The sequence below is a fragment of the Peromyscus leucopus genome, chromosome 1 (assembly GCF_004664715.2).
Source record: "Peromyscus leucopus breed LL Stock chromosome 1, UCI_PerLeu_2.1, whole genome shotgun sequence".
Lineage (NCBI taxonomy): Eukaryota > Metazoa > Chordata > Mammalia > Rodentia > Cricetidae > Peromyscus > Peromyscus leucopus.
In genome coordinates this window covers 154,339,170-154,353,608 of record NC_051063.1, presented here as the reverse complement: position 1 = coordinate 154,353,608, position 14,439 = coordinate 154,339,170, and the positions used below count along the sequence as shown (strand labels likewise).

General features: G+C 51.2%; 2 protein-coding genes across 3 annotated transcripts; both read left to right on the top strand.

The window, feature by feature from the left end:
- Window positions 1–259: 259 nt before the first annotated feature.
- LOC114700506 (chromatin complexes subunit BAP18-like) lies at window positions 260–932 on the top strand. Of its 2 annotated transcripts, XM_028880142.2 has the most exons (3): window positions 260–318; window positions 364–416; window positions 519–931. In XM_028880142.2, exons 1-3 carry the CDS (start codon window positions 260–262, stop codon window positions 743–745), a joined length of 339 nt encoding a protein of 112 aa, XP_028735975.1. In that variant the 3' UTR covers window positions 746–931. The 2 variants fall into 2 exon arrangements, with proteins under 2 accessions (XP_028735975.1, XP_028735974.1); XM_028880141.2 differs by having other exon boundaries at window positions 364–932.
- Window positions 933–7,753: 6,821 nt separating this feature from the next.
- On the top strand, window positions 7,754–13,028 carry Dbx1 (developing brain homeobox 1). The gene is made up of 4 exons (XM_028880140.2): window positions 7,754–8,244; window positions 8,815–8,916; window positions 10,829–11,031; window positions 11,716–13,028. The coding sequence occupies exons 1-4, from the start codon at window positions 7,878–7,880 to the stop codon at window positions 12,049–12,051; spliced, it is 1,008 nt and encodes a 335-aa protein (XP_028735973.1). The 5' UTR covers window positions 7,754–7,877; the 3' UTR covers window positions 12,052–13,028.
- Window positions 13,029–14,439: the final 1,411 nt, after the last annotated feature.

Below are 14,439 nucleotides of genomic sequence, written 5' to 3'. Positions count from 1 at the left end.
ACAACAACAGCAAACACATACACAAACTCACTCCAGGCCGTGGTGCAAGCCTTTAATCCCAGCACTCGGGAGGCAGAGGCAGGTGGATCTCTGTGAGTTTGAGACTAGCCTGGTGGTCTACAGAGTAAGTTCCAGGACAGCCAGGGCTATTATAGAGAAGCCCTGTCTCAAAACAAACAAACAAACAAACAAACAAACAAGAAACACTCACAAAAATGAAAATCAAGGGTGGCGTCTCCGTGAGGAGGTGCACGGGGTCATGACGTCAGTGTCCACCAAGGTTGGAGAGATCTTCTCCGCGGCTGGCACCGCCTTCACGTCAGCTCAAGGAGCTGGATGATGCAGCTGCATCCAGTGTGTCAGCTCGAGGAGCTGGATGATGCAACTGCATCCAGTGTCGGACTCTTCCCCTGCCGGTGCCAAGCCGACTGAGGCAGAGATAGAGATGCTGAGGGCTGCTGTGAATCGATTTGGGGACGATCTTAATCACATCAGCTGTGTCATTAAGGAACGGACAGTGGCTCAGATAAAGACCACTGTAAAGCGAAAAGTATATGAAGACTCTGGCATCCCTCTTCCAACTGAGTCACCTAAGAAAGGGCCCAAGAAGATGACATCTGGGGTCCTCTCACCTCCAACCGCCCCTCCATCCAGCAGCTTCAGTGTCCCTGAAGCTGGGGGTCCTCCCCTAAAGAAACAGAAGGCTGACAGCATGACCCTGGACTCTGGCCTCGACCTCTGCTGATGCTCCTCTCCTCTCCTGCTGAGCCTGCCACCTCTGACCCTCACTGTTCACCGTGGACCTGTGGGTCACCTGGGACTCTAAGCAAGGACTGCATGAGAGAGGGTCAGGAAGCCACTGGAGCTGTCCGCCTTGTTCCTGATAAACATGTGCCCTCACCCTCTGACCTCCGTCTGATGGACATTTTATACAGAAAATTATAATAAAAACTTCTCTCAGCAAAAGAAAGAAAGAAAGAAAGAAAGAAAGAAAGAAAGAAAGAAAGAAAGAAAGAAAGAAAGAAAGAAAATCAAAACAAGCAAACAAAAGACTAATAGGACCAAAAAAAAAATCTGAAAACAAAGAAGAATGAAACAAAAAAAAACTATGAAAAAACCTTGAGTCCATTCTGTGTTGGCCAACTACTCTTAGGCATGGGGCCTGCCTGGAGTGTGGTTGATATGCCCAGTGAGACTCCATTGGAGAAAACTGATTTCCCCTTTGCCAGCAGGTATCAGTTACAAATAGCTTCTTGGTTAGGAGCAGGACGCCATGTCCATGTCCCCCCCCCTCCCCCAACCCAGTCTGGCTTGAACTGGGGCAGGCCTTGCGTGTGCTGCCACAGTCTCTGTGTGTCCCTCTGTGCATCAGTCCTGTTGCGTCTGTTTCCTAGGAGTTGTCCATCATCTGTGGCTCTTACAGTCTTCCTGCCTTCTCTTCCACATAGATCCCTGAGCCTCGAGGGAAGGGGTTTGATGAAGACATTCCGTTGAGAATTGAGTGCTCCAAAGTCTCTCACTCTCTGCACATTGTAGAGCTGGGGTCTTTACATAAATTCCCACCTACTGCAAGAAGAGGCTTCTCCAGTGAAGGCTGAGTGAGGCACTGGTACACGGGTGTAGCAATATGTCTTCAGGAGTCATTTTATTGCATTGTTCCTCTTCAGACTGATAGTATTGAGTTTCCCCCTAGGCCCAGGACCTATCTACTTTGTCTGTTTGTCTTTTAAATAGGGATTCCTGTTGTAATCCAGGCTGGCTCCCAACTCTCAACCTCCAAGCCCCATTATTTCTCCAGTACCACTATTATGGGTGTATGTAACCATGCTTCCTTCTATATTTTCCTTGTTGAACATGAAAGAAAAGGACTAAGAAGGTAAGGAAGCAAGAATTGGTTTCAAAGGGAGTCTCAGCTCAAAGACCTTTTCCCTTAAGGGCTCTTAAATGTTGGGAAAGATTAACTTAAAAAGATCTTTAAAATGTGTTTATGCTCTCGTGTATGCCATGCATATGCAGGTTCCGGAGAAGGCCAGAAGAGGGGTCAGATTGCCCTGGAGCTGGAATTACAGGCAATTGCGAGCCAACAGATGTGGGGATTTGGGAATAGACCTCTGGTCCCTTGGAAGAGCAGCAAGCTCTCTTTAACTGCTGAGGCACCTCTCAAGTCCCCAGGTCCAAGGACTACGTTTTGATATTAAGACAGGGAACTGCCCAGGAGACAGCATGACAGGCTGGCGTGGGACTCACTACTCAGAGCATAGATTTCTTATACTCAGCTTGGAAGGGAGGGGGGGCTCCAGGACCTGCACCCAACACACTGGTTCCCCAAGACAGCCTCTGTTGAGTTAAAAAAAAAAAATCAACCTCTCTAAGGGGCAGCTGGTCTGCACCCCAGAGAAGGCTGAACAGATATCTGCCTCTCTCCTGTCTGTGGACAAAAGCAGCCATTTTGGTAGGGAGAGGCCCCCTTCTCAGCCAGGCAACTTCACCTTCACCCAAGCCTCTCGCCAGAAAGGGTCAGAGACAGAAAATCAGTAGGTCCCACTTGGGGTGAGAAGGGGGGGAGGTGGGTGGAAAGAATGAATCTGCCCTGTGATTAAAGCAACTGATGCCCAGGACAAGGGAGAGGCTAGGGAGGAGACGCCCCCCCCCCTCTTCTCCCATTGGTGTCCAGCCAATACCTCCTGGTGTGAGCGGGCCTGAGGGGAGCTGGAGCAGGGTGGAAAGGGTCAGGATAGGGTCTGAGGGCCTGTTGATGACTCTGAGACCCAGGAGTGGGTAGGGCAGGAAGTGAACCCCTGCAGCCCTTCCTCAATGGCCAACCTACCTGCTCCCCGCAGTTCCAGCTTCCCGCTTCCTGGAAACACTTCCTATTGGGCCCAAAGGCTGAGAGAGAGCTGCTGGGGCCCCAGAGCCAGCTGGGCAAAAAGCAGGAGTGTTTTCCGTTCCACAAGCTCACCTCTGAAAGGCCTTTAAAGAGCCCCATGGCCCACGGAGGCCCAGGAGAGGAGGGCTTTCCTTAAAGCCACACCATAAAGTGAATTGGAAGCAAACCTGAGTTAAAAGACTAGAACTGGGCTGGGGAGATGGCTCAGGGGGTAAAGGAGCTTGCTGCCAAGCTAGATAACCCAAGTTCAATTCCCGGGACCCACCTGGTAGAAGGAGAGTACCAAATCCTGCCAGCTCTCCTCTGACTTCCACACTTACACACACACACACACACACACACACACACACACACACACTTTTTTAAAAAAAGACTAGAATTGGGTAGGCAAGGAAAAGAGAAAGGAGTTTAACTTCAAGACTAGAGGGAGTGTGTGTTAGAAACACTCTGAACTTAATTCTCAGATGAGGTTTTGAAGGTTGAAGCCTTGAATCACCAGGATTCAATTCTGATTTCTTCAAATGGGCTCTGATGCACTCACTGCCCAGCACTCGGGGGCTGTACATCCCTGGAGGGGCGGGACCCAGGGGGGACTGCCAAGACAGCGCCACCTCACTGGGCTGCCCTACAGAGAGCCTTTTTCTTTGAATTAAAAAAAAAAAAAATTTTTTTTTTAAAGAAAAAGAAAAGAAAACACAAAAAACTCACAAAAAAACACAACACACAGTTAACCACCTGTCAGGGCCGAGGATACAATGAGGGCCTTGGAAAAAGAGCTTTTCATGCATGCGTAATATATTTGTTGGGCTATTCACTTAATGAAGCTGATCAATGTGATGGGAGACAATGGTCAAGTTAATCTATTTAGTAAAATGTTTTGAGACTTTCAGGCTACGACGACGAGAAGGAGGGGAGCCTTTGGCGACATTTTCATTTAAATAACACTCTTCTCTTGGGCTGCACAAGGGGTTCAGGCAATCTATGTGAATATAATTTCTTATAAACGTGTCTTTAATGGGTTTAATTCACCCTTGCCAGCTGTTTGGGGAGCTATTTTCTAAGAGCAAAACAAACGTCGCGGGCCTGGAAAGCTAGTTAAAATTAGTTTCGGTCAGCGAGGCCAAGCTATATTTTCTAGAAACCATCTGCTTGATTGGCACAATAGAAGGATTTTCGAGGAAAAAGAGGGGAGAGGGTGTGAAAGGGAGGGGGGCTAGAAACGGCCGGGCCGCCAGTAGCTCCTTGTGGCCTATTCTAAAGGTGAGCCCCTCAGAGTTGTCTTAATAGAGGTCGGGGCCGTCGTAAAGCTTTCTGGCTCACTCCTCGCTCCATCACAGGTCCAGTCAGCGCTCTCTTCTCACTCACTCCCCACCACCCCCAAGCGGAGAAGCCTAGCGGCGGGTGTGATCCCTGTCGTCGCCTCCCACACAGAGAACTGCCTGTCTCTCCCGTCTACTGCACTTTCCGTGTGCCCCAGAGCCGAGGACCAAAGCCTATGGAATCCGCAGCTTGCAAAAGGCTGCCTTAGGGCCCCGCGATCCGGAAGCTTCACACGAGCTGGGAAGCTCCTCGCTAGGTGGCCCAGGCTCCTTCGTCTGGACTCTCCCAGGTCGGAGCTGTCGGCAGAGAGTCGGGAGGTTGCAAAGGCATTTGCCTAGCAGAAAGGGACCCTCGGGACGGATCTCAAGCCCTCCTCTGGCAGCTTTGACTTCTCAGGCCAGGAGCTGAGGCTGTATCTCCAGCAGCCTGTAGCTTCAGGCAGAGAAGGGCCTGACCCCAAACCCGAGCTGAGCTCCCACGTTCTCCCTCTCCGATCTTCTTTCTTTTGTTTTGCTTTTTGAGACAGTGTCTTGCTATGAAGCCTTGGCTAGCCCGGAACTCACTATGTATACTAGGCTGGTCTCGAACTCACAGAGATCCTCCTGCGTTTACTTCTCAAGTGCCGGGATTAAAGGTGTGCGCACCTTCTTTCCCTGGAAAGAGAAAAAGGTAGAAATCTCAACTCAGAATAAAGAACGGGAGTGATTTCTCCGAAATAAACTTGAAGATAACGACATTATAGCGAGTGTCAGGACTCACAAAACCCCTCGCGCGCAGGTCAAATGGCATTAGTCACAGGACTTAGGCGCGGCCGCCATGCGCGTGGCCCTCGGTGGCCACGAGTTTGAAAAGGCGCGTTCAGAAATCACTTTAAAGTAAGATCCGTTCCTGCAATTTTTTGCTTCCTTAGGATTTAATTTTGCTCTTTCAACAGCGGCCAGTCTCCCCCCCCCCACCCCGTTTTTCTCTTTGTCGCCAGAGGAATTCTTAAGGGGTCCGTGTGGCTCAGCAAAGGGCGGACCTACCTTACAGTGAGTCAGGGCGGCCTCGTAAAGGCAGAGGTTTAGCTGCCTTTGGGTTGTGGATAAGCAAAACTGTTTGGGGATGTGGAGAGGAGTCAGGAGCCTGCCTGGGCAGTGAAAGCCACACCTCCGCGGAAGTAACCTTGGAAAGCCCAGCCTCAGACCCACCTGCTCACTGGCCCTTTCTCCCACCGGCAGAAACCTAGGGACTTCTGCTGGTAGAGGCTGAACTCCCATATCCGGAGAGGAGGAAAGGCCTTATGCCCAGAAACGCCAGCACCTGTAGTCAAAAGGCTCTTCAGAATTTCCGGGCTGCTCCTGGCCTCCGACGAGGATGGAGGGATGGGGGTGAAGTAAGGAGAGGAGCAGGGAATAAGAAGGGAGGGGAAGAGAGATGGGAGGGAAAGAGGAGAGGGAAACAGAGAATGAAGAAAAGGGAGGAGGAGGAGGAGGAATTTTAGCCTATTTTGCTGAAAGACGTTATAAAAGAGGAACTTCGAAAATTCCTCAGCAGACCTGCCCCCTCGCTCGCACAGGGCCCCGCGGTGCTGTCTTGTTTAAATGGCCACGTTTGAGCTGCTTCTTTCTGGAAAGCTATTCCTCCTGGGTTCGGAAACTCTGGAGTTTCGCCATCTTCAAGCATGAATTCACCCAGAGTCCGGCCCAAACAACTTTCTAATTTGAATCAAGGGAGAGCTTTAGTGCGCTCCGTTCCTGGTTTAATGTGATATAAATTGCAGATGCACTTTCATGAATGGTTAAAGCATCGACATGGCGATCATCAACACAAAACGCCCCGAACAAAACCATCCAGAGAAATAAGGCTGGTTAATAAGATTTTTGAGAAAGCTTTGTGTTAAAAAGCAAAAAGGAAAAGCAGCTGAAAGTGACAGTTAGTTCATGGCTAATAGGATCAGGGCGGCCTGGCAGGGCTGCACACTTCTCTTTGGGGAGGGTTCAATCGCACTAAAGAAATGAATGGGACATTTAACACATCTGTCATCTCGCCGGGCCAGAAACCAGGCAATGGAGGCTCGGAGCCACCTCAGCCCTGGCCCAGGAAAGCCAAAGGAGGCTCACAGGGGTTCTGGTTGGAAAGGCTAGGTACACATTGGGACATTTCCCCCAATGTGTACCTAGATCTTCCAGGTAGTTTTCACACAGTTCTCTCGAGCAGTGAATCCAGAAGCTGGGCAAATGTTCGAGAGTTAAGCGCCCAGCGATATCTGGAGTTTTGTTCAGACGTTCGAGGGTCCTGGCTTAAACAAAGGGTCAGGATGGTGAGCTTCAGAGCTCCTAAAGGTTGGAAAAAGCGATGCTGCCTGGATTGACCTACCGGAAGGAAGAGCGCTTTCAAGGGTGTGAGCCCTTCCTAGGTGGAATCGCCTGTCCAGCTTGGGTCCCAGGTTCTCCAAGGCTCCTCCTCCAAGGAACGTCCCTGCACTCTGAGCAAAGTCCCAACGAAGTTCTCTGAAACACGCACATTCTCTCTCTCTCTCTCTCTCTCTCTCTCTCTCTCTCTCTCTATATATATATATATATATATATATATATATATATATATATATATATATTTCTATTTTTCTCTCCCTTTCTCCCTCTATTTCTCTCTATATACATGTCTCTCTCTATTTCTCTCTTTCCCTCTCCCTCCCCTTCCCCCCTACCCCTTCCCCTTTCCCTGTCCCTTCCCCTCCACCTCTCCCTCTCCTCCTGTTCCAGGTTATTGGGAGTTCAAGGTGGATGGTGTTGCTGCTTCTGCACCCACAAACTCTGAAATTAAACTATTCTACGAAAACGAAAACAAAACAACACCAATACTAACTCCCCTCAAATCTGCCCAAACCGGTCGGAGTGTCGTTGGATAGCACGAGGGCTTCTATTTCCAAGTTTCCCCGAAGTGTGAGAGAGGGACTTCCAACCCATCCCGCGCATCTGCTCTACGTTTGCTATTGAGTGAGAAATAGCTGGAGACCAGAGACTTAGTATGTTTCATGCTTAAGGGCTTGAAATTTTCCACACGGCCCCTCACACACAAGGGAGAGTTATTTTACCGATAGCCTGGAGATGTACTTCTATGAATATTTATTGATTTATTTTCTAGGCTCAGCAGGGGGGCGCAAATAAATTTAGTGCGTTCTTTAAATAATTCCTTTTCTATGCGGCAAGATGTCATCTGAAACTTCTAAATAGGCATTTAATTATCCCGGGTGTTGCTTCAGAACAAAAACCCCCAGCGAGAGCTTTGGGGGCTCACTGTATAGTAGAGAGGCCGTTGATGCGCAGGGTTGATGCGCACCGGCCTTTGTTGCCGCCCCATTGTGCGGGCCATGCTTATGAAGACTAATCCAATCATAAATTGCGTCTCTGCACCAATCAGAGAGCCCGGAACCTCCCGCGAATGAAGCCCGAGTGGAGAACTTTGTTGAACTTCATTGTCAGAGCTGTCAGTTTTCAAAGCTCTGGAGCGGGCGGGCCCCTATAAAACCATCTCCTGGACGGGGAGAGCCACAGAGAACTCGCAGACGCCCAAGTAGGACGGTTACCAGGACACTGAGCCGCAGAGGGCACCACGGGAGGGGCGGGAAGCCAGGCGTTTGCCCTCCGGCCACGGGAAAAGGGGCTACTGCACCCGCCCGGCTCTGACCATGATGTTCCCCGGCCTCCTCGCGCCCCCCGCGGGGTATTCCAGCCTCCTGCGACCCACGCCCACCTTAACACTGCCCCAGTCCCTTCAATCTGCATTTTCTGGCCACTCTAGTTTCCTAGTGGAAGATTTGATCCGCATCAGTCGGCCCCCTGCCTACCTGCCTCGCAGCGTACCCACTGCCAGCCTGTCACCCCCCAGGCAGGAGGCCCCCACAGTCCTCGCTGACTCGGGGACCTCGGACCTGGGCTCTCCGGGGCCCGGGAGCCGGCGTGACAGCTCTCCACAGACTGCCCTCTCCCCTGCCAGCGAGCCCACGTTCTTGAAGTTTGGGGTGAACGCCATCCTCTCATCCGCGCCCAGAAGAGGTAAGTGACAGCCAAGCCCTCGATCACATCCAGCGACCGAGCATCCTTCCGCTCAGTCCTTCACAAACGAGTTCCTCTGAGCTTGTTCGTGCACAGGTCCACGCAGGAACTCAGATCCCAAGGGCCAGGTCACGGATTATGAAATTTAGGTACTGAGGATTTAGGAGGAGGAAAAACCTCCCAATGAACTTGAGCCCCGGGACCACTAAGCGCAGCTACCCAGTCTGGCACGTCAGGGCGCAAGCGCTTTGGTGTCTGCGTTCCCGCCCTCAACACCTAGGAGACTTTTTTTTTGCTTTAAATACAACATGCGTATTTAAACATGTTTAGTGTGTTGGTATATATTATGGATGGATCGGCAACATCCCACCCCACTCACCCCCATCCTATTTGCCTAAGTCTCTGGAATGGAGAGGGTCCCAAACGGGAGCTAAAGGGATTCACCCAAATAAGACAATGCTACACAAATTTATTTTACTAGGTGAATACGCCTGCTGCAGTGTTAATTATATCTTGTATATGACGTAGTGATCAGGCACATGACCAAATTCTCCCCACCTCCCTTACTAGAAACATCGCCGGCTTTGCTGCAGAGCCCCCCTCCTAAGACGTTCGCCTTTCCTTACTTCGAAGGCTCCTTCCAGCCCTTCATTAGATCCTCCTATTTCCCAGGTAGGTCTCTTTCGCGTTCGTTGCTCCAGGCGGGGCAGCCCCCCCCCCCCCCCGTCCGGGCCGTCACTCCCTGCCCCGAAGTCGTATTTCTCCGTCCACCCCTCGGGGTTACTCTCTGGTTCAGAGGTTGCGAGGCGTACAACATTCACGAATCCGTCGCGCCAATTTGATACCCCATTTAGCACAAGCAGTGACTGCTTGACACTACGCACCAATTCCCTGCTCTACAAATTAGCAAGAATTGTCATGGTCGACATTTGAGGCGGTTCCCTTCCCGGCGAGGAGCTGTTGGCATCCCTTCACGCCGCCGTTTCCCACAGAGTCGGTGCACTTGGCCACCATTCGCCACAAAGGTCTCAGCACCGTGACCAATTGGCCAGCTCCTCCGGGCAGCCACACGCAGACCGGCCCTCGCCCCTCCACGCCGCCAAGAAACACCTACCAGCCGCGGCTAATTTCCCTTTAACACTCATTCAGGGCCGGGTGGGTTTTTTGTTTTTGTTTTTGCTTTTCCACCAGACCGCATGGCATACCCTCTTGTGTGGGATGCCTGGGGTCGCCTAGGGGTAGGAAGCAACGATCCTCCTGCGACCTTAACCTTCTCCTGCCAACCTGATTTCCCAACCCCATATCTTGCCCGCGGGCTCTTTTTGAGAATGAAGAAACACTTGGCAGAATCCGGCACTGGGTACTCGTCCACAGGCGAAGCACCCTCAAAAGTTTTCATCCTGGGAATTTTTGAGTGTTCAAACGTCAGCTAGAATGCTTTACAGCTGTTTAAAACTCAGAAAGCAGGGAAGCCCTTAGATGGTGACGGGTGGGGGCTGGGCATGACCAGGACAGAATTCCCAATAACAGCAAAAGAAACTAGCGACGGATTTTTTTTTAAAGTGTGTGTGTAGGGGGGAGAGAAACTCCCCATCACCACCATTCAGGCTTTTGCCCACAATGGAATTTGCTCCTTTCTCCCCCGTCTCAATGGCCTAACAAAAACAACCCGAGCTTTATAAATAGCTTTTCGTGTCCATTTAATGTGAAAGATTGGGGGTAGAGAAGCCTCTACCATCACTGCTCCCCCTATGGTCTCGGCCTGCAGTTGTGTTTAGCTTGAGTGTAAATCTCTTTTGTCCCGGTAATATATGGCTCTCGCTGCTTGTCCGTAGCCTTTTGCGGTTAGTTCATTACTACACAATTACCATTCACGCTTCGTTAGCGTCTCTGTTTCTTTTTGTTTTTCTTTTTCTCTCCCTTAAAGTGAAACTCTCCCCCTTTTTATAGCACCAATTCCCAGTGGGAAGCGGTCAATGTGCTAATTAGACGCCACTTTCCTTGTATTCAGGCCGATTTCTTTACGTTGTTGGGGGGGGGGGGGGACAGAAAAAATCATATTAAAAAAAAAAAAAAGATGAATGACTGGATTAAGTCAAAGCGGATTTTCTCCTGTCTGCCAAACCAGCAAAGTACCTTGTTTTAAAAAATACACATGTCACCAAGGTGATTGCGAATCCGTGGGTCTTAGAGGGAACGCCAGTGTGTGTTGCGTGGTCTCTGAGGGATTATTTATTTTTATTTTTGAAATTTACTTTATTCTGTTGCTATTTAAGCTGGTTGGTGCGTCTTGAATGGTAGGGGTTGGGGGAGCAACAGGCGATTGTGGCCTCTGTTTTCGTGGTTTTTCCTAATCCGGGTTTGCACGGTTGAAAGGGAAAGTTATTTGTGCGGAAAGCGCCTTTCACTCAGGCAGGTTGTAGGTTCTCGGTCTATTCTCTACCGGGAGAAAAAGGAGTGCTTTAAAGAGATGAAGGGACCCGAGAGAAAGGGAGGGAGAAAGCCAGGGAAAACTGCTTAGGGGAGGTGGAGGCTCCCGCTCGGCAGGACTCCCAGCTCACTCGTCACCTCCCCCACCCCGCAGCGTCCTCCAGCGTGGTGCCCATCCCTGGAACGTTCTCCTGGCCGCTAGCCGCTCGCGGGAAGCCTCGCCGGGGCATGCTGCGCAGAGCTGTGTTCTCCGACGTGCAGCGCAAAGCCCTGGAGAAGACGTTCCAGAAGCAGAAATACATCAGCAAGCCGGACCGGAAGAAGCTGGCGGCCAAGCTGGGCTTGAAGGACTCGCAGGTGCTCGCGGCCTCCACCGCCCCACCCTCACACTCCACCCTAACCCGTGCCAATCAATTGCAAGAACTCTCTCCGGCTTAGACCGGCAGTGCAGCTGGGGAAACCTAGGCCTGGCGGAGGAGTAAGCGTAGGAGCCAAGTTATTTGAGGTTCCCCAGAGCAGCCTGCTTCCCCACTCCCATTTCAGTAGACCCAACGCCCCGACCCGCCCAACTGAGTCAAGTGCCGGAGGAGAGGGTGGATGGAGGGGTGCAAGGATGCATGGGTAGATATATGGATGGAGAAACGTATGTGCATAGATAGATGTGTATGCATGGATAAGTGTATGCAAAGTTGGGGTAGGTGAATGGATACATGAATAGGAACATGGATACATGAATTGGATACATGCATGGATGAGTGGATGAATGGATAGGCTGAATATATGAGTGCCAACGTTCCTGGATGGGAGGGTGGGTAGAAGACTGAGCTGGAGAGAAATGAGGAGCTACAAGGTTAGTAAGGAGTAACTCCGCAGAAATCACCTTGAAGGCAAGAAAGACAGCTCCCTCCCCCGTGTTCCCAAGCCTGGGTCCGGAGGGCTCTGTCCCCCCCCCCGCCCCCATCCCCACCTCCCCACCCCCCACCCCCCACCCCCGCCTGGCAGTGAGCACACTCTGACTGGCTTCCCGTTCTTCCATCACAGGTGAAAATCTGGTTCCAGAATCGACGCATGAAGTGGCGGAACTCGAAAGAGCGCGAGCTCCTGTCTAGCGGGGGCTGCCGAGAGCAGACCCTTCCCACAAAACTAAACCCTCACCCAGACCTTAGCGACGTAGGCCAGAAGGGCCCTGGGGATGAGGAGGAAGACATCCCGGGTCCCTGCCTGGCCTACCATGCGCCCCCTGACCCTCGACACCTGCTGGAAGGGCCCCTGCCCGGCTCTCCTGCGCACTCCAGCAGTCCGGGGAAACCCTCGGACTTCTCTGATTCCGATGAGGATGAAGAGGGCGAGGAGGACCAGGAAATCACCGTGTCCTAGGAGCCCCTCTGGCTCCCGGCTCCCGGACTGCTGCGATTTTAAAATTGGAGAGGGAGCGCCCACTCAGTGACTGCCTCTGTACAGGAGCCTGGACGCTGCCTCTTGTCACCACCTACCCACTACCTTCTCAGGGGTGCCACAGCCCTTTCCGCTGTCCCAAAGAGACATTTCCTTGCTCCATGCTGCCACCTCCAAACAGTCTTAACTCCCACAGGGGCCACATGGTGTCTATTTATTGCAAACTATTTTAGACAGGGTGTGCAGGGGGTGTGTGCGCGTGCGTGTGGAAGGGTGTCTCTAGTCCCACCGCCCCGGCTTACTGTGAGCCAGGTCCTGTCAAACACCAAGCCTGTGACCCCAACCTCCTAGATGGTCATCTTCCCGCAAGGAGTAGCAGCCAGTCGTTCTGTTTTCTCACCATGAGGGTAGAGAGCACAAGAAATTCCAAAAGAGAATGAATGAGGGCACGGTTATGCCTTCCCACCTAAGAGGAAAGCACCAGCGAGCATGAGCATCTCACGTCTGTCCCTCCTGATGCTCCTTTGGGGGAGGAAGTGATTTCTCTCTGTAGAGAAGAGTGTGTCTCTATTTCTAGTTGATTCTGAAACATTTCACTTCCTCCACACGTAGAACATGTACACTCAGGACTCTGCTCTGTGTCCTTTTGTTATTTTGGGGGGGTGAGGGGGGGTTGCAGGCTGCCAAGCTGCAGGCACTGGGGTGTGGACTTTTGTGCCTCTTTGATATTTTTTTCCACACAGCTTTGCTGTCTGCGCAGCTTTTATGAGCTGTGCTCTCCTGTGTCTATATATTTTGTATGGATATTTTATACTGAGGTTATTGTGAATGACCAGAATGAAGGGCTGGCTACATCTCTCTCATTATTTTTCTCTGCAATGGTCTTTAAAGTTTAAAAGATAGCTGTGTAACTTCATAACTTATAAGGAAATGCTTATTTTGTATTTTTTACCATGTACAGAGCTTTTATATATGTATATATGTATCAAATGAACAAATGTCAAATAAAAGGTAGAATGGATTGGATGGCTGAAGGGCATCATTAATTCACAGAATGTGAGAGCTGAAAGGAACAGAGTTGGTCTGGTAGATACCCAGAGGGTAAGCTATTCTAACAGCCGTGTATGCTAACTGACAAGTAACAACCCCAGTCAGAGGGTTCCAAGAAGTTGAGCTTGCAAGGATCCTCCCATTCTTGCAGACTGAGTGATGGGCTGCAAGCAGTCAGTGCGGTGCAGTCTGGGGGCTCAGGTCTGCAGTGGTTTGCATGTTCCCCCTTGGAAGGGGGAATCTTTTTTAGTCCTCCAGAAGGCTTGAGAGCTAGTCCTGATTCTTCTCACAACGCCTAACTCTATCAGGAATGTCAGCCACAGTCACGGCCTGTGAGCCCAGATGCAGTTCCAGGCCCTGGGGTCTGGGAGTGGAAGGGGCAGCCTGATGACCCCTCCCAGCAGCAGTGCTTCTTAGCCATCCCCTAAGAGAAAGGGGCTCTGCATCAGAGTCTTGGAGGGGGCTTTTGTGCCCTGTGAGAGACTAGTCTCTGTCCCATGTGCCTCAGACCTACAGTTCTTTGTGAACGCCTAACTCAAACCTGGAGAGTCAGAGAAGTCGCCAGACTCCAGTTGGGCCCTTTGTATGATAATTGAAATGTGAGGCCCTTTGTATGATCATTGAAATGTGAGCCCATTCTCCCTCTCAATAACACAAACCCCATGCTGACTTCTTCAGCGCTTGCTCCTGACCTTGTGACCAGGTTGGTGTACACCTAGCCCTGAGAACTTGGAGAAAAGAAATGTGCTTGTCTTGATAATGATTCCAATTCAAGAAACCTCCAAGTCTCCTCAACGTGTGGTCAGTGTTCTATTCAAGTTTCTTTGAGGCAGGGATTTCTCTACTGTGGCCCATACATTCAGAGATGAGAGTCCGGCCAGAAATGGCTGCAGCCTGAGCCCACAGCCAGCTATGAGAACGCTTTAGTGTTGGTTGCTGGAGTTCAAGCACTCAGGAACATCCTGTGCTCACTGTGGCAATGCACCGCAGCCGGGGGGGGGGGGGGGGGGGGGGGGGGGGGGGGGGGGGGGGAGCAGCTCCAGTGCCTACCAGAGCAGGCATTGGCCAACAGTGTGGTTCACAGAGCAATGGGATATTACTCACCCTTTAATAGGAAGGGAGTCCTGTCACCTGCTTCAACGTGGATGAGCCTTGAGGGCATTATGCTAAACCACAGCCATGTGCAAAGTGACATGCTGTAACTGCATTCCATGAGGAATCCAAAGTTTGTGAAATCTACTGAGAGTAGGCGTGTGGTCTTAAGAGACTCGTGGAGGAAAAACAAAGGGGGTGCCATTCAACCAGTCCACTGAGTTCCAG